This window comes from Bactrocera latifrons, unplaced genomic scaffold (genome assembly GCF_001853355.1).
Source record: "Bactrocera latifrons isolate USDA-ARS-PBARC rearing strain unplaced genomic scaffold, ASM185335v1 scaffold_159, whole genome shotgun sequence".
In the NCBI taxonomy this organism is placed as follows: domain Eukaryota; kingdom Metazoa; phylum Arthropoda; class Insecta; order Diptera; family Tephritidae; genus Bactrocera; species Bactrocera latifrons.
In genome coordinates, this window is record NW_017535063.1 from 487577 (window position 1) to 492373 (window position 4797).

Below are 4797 nucleotides of genomic sequence, written 5' to 3' on the forward strand. Positions count from 1 at the left end.
ATTTTAAAAATATGTAATAAAACAAAAATTAATCAAAAACATTTATAAAATAAATTAATTTATGTTCACCACTTACTTTCAAAGTCCACKGTGGGCGTCACATCTTCGGGCACTTCATCAATACCCAGAAGCACCGCTACCAATAGTCGCGTAGTTTCAAAGCAATCGTCCACAAAATAATCCACACCGACATGTGTCTGCAGCATCGCCTGCAACAAATCCAACACGCGCAACAACAACGTCGCCGGCAACGCATTGGCATTGACCAACAATAGCAGCAGCGATTCGCCCAATGTATGCAGCACGAAGTAGGCCTGCAAGTCGTTGGCAAAACTGCGCTGCGCTGCTGTATCAACTGTGATTTCGAATTTCTTAGAAGCGGGTAAGAAACGTTTCGGTTGCTGGTAAGATAATGAATTGTGCGTCAAKGCGTCCATAATTTGTTCAATCGCACGTTCGATGGCAACATATTGTTCTGCCGGCGCGACTGGTGTGTAATTKGTGAGCACGAAGAGTTTACTGCAATTTTCACGCACACATTCGAGCGCCTCGTACAAGTGCAGCTTCTTGACGATAGCCTGCAAAGCGAATTTGGTGCGTGTGAGACGCGATTCTTTCAGCGTATCGAAGAGCAATTGATACCCGCCCAGGTTGCCACCAACTAGGAAGTGGCGTATGCCTTCCTTAGTGCCCAGCAAAGCGTAGATGGCTTTGAGCAACATTAACTTGATGGATACTGCCATATATTTYTCTTGGTAGAGCTTGTAGAGCGCGACGAAGGGGTCAAAGTTTTGCATTTGCAACAAATACTGTAAAAACACCGGCGCCGATGCAAAGAGTTCAGTAAGACGTGCRCCTATTTTTATGTGACGTATCTTGAAAGCTGGCTGCTGTTGCAGGCAAGCCGATTCGAATTCTAAAGCAATTTTTAAAATGTTAAAAGATTTCAGCAAATACTTTGCATCGTTCGAGAAGAACTTTTTCAGCACAAAATTGCGTCGTTTGAAGTTYTGCCAAATGTAAGACAAGTGGTTGATAAGCTGTTCGCTTAAATAGACAAAATTCTCACGCTCTTCTATTGTGGTTGTCGGGTCATTGAAAGCGTCTACGCTCACGCATTTTGTTTGCACATCGAACTTCTCCATTATAATGAATAGAGTGTCTACTTCCTTGTGATAAAGCGCTTGCAAATCACTATCATAACGTCTAATGGGCATTGTGAACGGATCAAACTCCTGTATGGCCGGCAAAGCTGCGTTGGCGGCARCCAACAGTTCTGCTTCGAAATCATCGCCCATAACTTGATCAATTGCAGTATTGGAATCATCATCACCTATAATCTCATCATCACTGAGTATGGGCTCGTATTGTTCGCCGGGCGTACCGGGTGTTTCGTCATCGTCCAAGGGTTGCGTATCGGCTGCGCCATTCGTCAGTGATTCATCGGAACGCATATAACTGCGCGTTTTAAGTTTATAATGTACATCATCCTCTGAGTACTCCATGTTATCGGGCGAACGTGGACGTGTGGGTGAGTCAATCGAGGCAGGTGGTGTGCGTGGTGGCCACTTGTGTGACTCCTCGGCATCGGAGCGTGAACGCTCAGAACGTTTGCGACGCGAATGGCGTGTATATTCTGGGCTACGTGACCAGTCCCGCGATACTTTTTCACGTTCCCGTTCACCACGTGAACTATAGAAGAAAAATTTTATATATTTATATAGGTTATAAAATTAAATTTGAAACAATTCACAACTCACCGCACGTAGTCCCTTTCATTGCTCTCCGAGTGTGTGCGATTTCGTGACGGCAATGAACGTTCCGAGGAATGTGAAGTCTTGCGTATACCACGCTCGCGTTCGTCTCCGGAATGTTGATAATGTTCGCCGGCACCGCTACGCCCAACGCCATATTCTAATTCATCACGCTCAAAATCACTAAGATTCGTCTTGTGTGCTGGTACTTCACTCGGCAGGGGTTCTTTCCATTCATCTTTGCTTGTCTCCTCCGGTATGCTGGGTTCACGTGTTTCTCCACTACCACTTAAATTGCATATCTCTTCGGGGCCAACTGGTTCACAAGGTGGCGGTGGTGGACTTGCAATTGGTTCATTCATCGAATTCGTTAATATACCATATACAGCCAAAGTAATCGTACTATACCAGCCACGTAAGACTAAACCATCTGTTGGTATTTTCTCTTGGGTACATTCTAAGTGAATGCAATCGTTTTGATTATATTTCAATTGACCTAAATTTTCAAATGTCGAGGCACCCGGCATGCCCAAATCATTCACGAAAAACTCAATATCAAATTTGGAGGGATTTGTGGCCCCAAGGCGCACACCACCGGGGAAATCGGCTTGAACGCGTGCTCCCAATGGTATTATACGTACTTGTGTAATATATACTGGCTTTGGGAATTGCACAAGATCAAGATTGATGTCCTAAAATAATGGATGTTAAGATACAGTTAAGAATTTTGTGACGAAAATGCATTTCATTAAAAGCGCTTGCTTGCTTGCTTACCGTGTCCACTTCATGCGAAAAAGTGTCGAAGAAAAGGAGCTCGGATGCATCGTCAGTTTCCACCATTTTACACTAAAGTGCTTGTTTACTAATTTGTTCAATTTTTTGTTGATGGTTTTACACAAAATAAAATGAAGAAAATATTAACAAAACAGGAAAAAATTATTATTTTCCAAAAGCATTAGCCAAACTTGGCTTTCTGCGAAAATTTGACAAATAGTAATGCTGCTTCTTCTTYCCAAATACGTAGCTGTATTGCCATTGTATATTGTTCTCGATTTATTTATTTAAAACAAAGTTCACAATATAATGATTATCGAGACATTTGTGCATTCAGAACATAAATTCGAACGATTAAATTTGTATAATAAATAAATATTATAAGAATTTTAAATGTTAGTAAAATTACAGTAAAATAGCTTGTTGTCAGCTGTTAATTCAATGCGCGACACCTGGCGTGAAAGCAACAAAAAGTGTCAGTCTGGAATGTCCAGCATTCCAGCTCCCTGTTTCCATTAAATACGGTGGGCAAGAATTTGACATAATTTTTTTAACTGCAGAAGTGACAAGTGGTAAGAATTGCGAAAGATTCTGCTGAGTAATAAATTAATATAAAGCAACAAAATCAGGGTACTTTAACTATAACATTAACTATTTACCGTAACAGATTTCAAATATTGAATTTGTTTTAATTAGCTTTATATTAATATTTTCACAGAAAAAACAAAATGTTCGTAGTACGTCGTAGCGCAGCGCGCCTTTACCCCAATGGAATGCAGTAAGTATTCTCTGCCTTCGTGAGGCATTAAAACATAAAACTACAGCCGGCATATGTAATTTAAGGCTTTTACGTGTACTACCAAACCGCAGCACTTTAGCACCAAGAAATTGGTAGGAAATGTGATAAGAAAAATATCTGTTTTTTTTTTTTTTACCGATAAAAGTTATTACTATCGGCGAAATTCTAAAAAATTCGCCTGTGTTATGTAATATCAGCCAAACAGTAAACCATATTTAGGGCTCTTTTATCAAGGCAGCATATTACTAGTAGTACATCTTCACCTGAAATATAATGTAATTTAAAATTCCCTTGAATAAATTTTCAAGGAAAAGAAAAAGTATAAAATAGAAACTACTCTTTCGAGAACCAAATTTAAATTTGGATTATAACTTTGTTATGTCTGAAGGTGACGATATSTTGTTTTTTGCTTTTTACTTGTGCATATGCTGCTTATTAAAATATACCTGTACATATTTACTGTGATAGAAACAGCTAAATATAAATGTTTTCTTTGATTGTTGCAGATTAGCCAAGATGAGCAATAGCCAACTTGGTGATTTGGGCAGCGGTGCTGGCAAAGGGGGCGGTGGCGGTGGTTCGATTCGCGAAGCTGGTGGTGCTTTCGGGAAAATGGAAGCAGCGCGYGAAGAAGAATACTTCTACAAGAAGGTACATACATATATATTGTTTTGTTGTAAGACATATTATTTATTTAAGCCAAGAAGAGGCTCGTCTTTTAGTTTCACCAAAACACAGCTGACCGAGGAATGTCTAAATTTACATGCCGCCGACCACATACGCACATTTGATACTGTATATGAAAAATAGCATATTTATTTATATTTATTTATTTTTTATTTTTATTTTTTTGTTTGTGTTTGTGTGTGTACGTCGGAGTTTTGAGTATTTCTGTTTTTATATTCTCGTTTTGTTCACATAACGGTTGTTTGTAAGTCCTAAAACTAAAAGATATAAGGTTATATATACCAAAGTGATCAGGGTGACGAGTAGAGTTGAAATCCGGATGTCTGTCTGTCCGTATGTCCGTGCAAGCTGTAACTTGAGTAAAAATTGAGATATCATGATGAAACTTGGAACACGTATTTTTTGGGAAAGTTAAGTTCGAAGATGGGCAAATTGGCCTACTGCCACGCCCACAAAATGGCGGAAACCGAAAACCTATAAAGCGTCATAACTAAGCCATAAATAAAGATATTAAAATGAAATTTGTCACAAAGGATCGCATTAGGGAGGGGCCTATTTGGATATAATTTTTTTGGAAAAGTGGGCGTGGCCTCGCCCTCTACTAACTTTTTTGTACATATCTCGAAAACTACTATAGCTATATCAACCAAACTGTATAGAGCCGTTTCTGTTAGGCTTTTCCATATACAGTTCAAAAATAGAAGAAGTCGGACAATAACCACGCCCACCTCCCATACAAAGGTTATGTTGAAAATCACTAAAAGTGCGTTAACCGACTAACAT

The 4797-nt window shown here is 39.5% G+C and overlaps 2 protein-coding genes across 3 annotated transcripts in view; one reads left to right on the forward strand and one right to left on the reverse strand.

Moving 5' to 3' along the window:
• Window positions 1-2594, reverse strand: part of LOC108966328 (protein virilizer) — a 6841-nt gene extending 4247 nt beyond the window's left edge. For both annotated transcript variants that reach the window (XM_018929176.1, XM_018929177.1), the window contains exons 1-3: window positions 2529-2594; window positions 1761-2446; window positions 77-1692 (exon numbers count right to left, since the gene is read on the reverse strand). In XM_018929176.1, the coding sequence (XP_018784721.1) occupies window positions 77-1692; window positions 1761-2446; window positions 2529-2594 (2368 nt within the window). The remainder of the gene's footprint in view (window positions 1-76; window positions 1693-1760; window positions 2447-2528) is intronic.
• A 464-nt stretch (window positions 2595-3058) lies between these two features.
• The window catches only part of LOC108966330 (ATPase inhibitor A, mitochondrial), a 2240-nt gene continuing 501 nt past the window's right edge, over window positions 3059-4797 (forward strand). Inside the window, exons 1-3 of the mRNA XM_018929180.1 lie at window positions 3059-3158; window positions 3247-3306; window positions 3834-3978. Coding sequence (XP_018784725.1) covers window positions 3257-3306; window positions 3834-3978 — 195 coding nt within the window. The 5' untranslated portion in view covers window positions 3059-3158; window positions 3247-3256. The remainder of the gene's footprint in view (window positions 3159-3246; window positions 3307-3833; window positions 3979-4797) is intronic.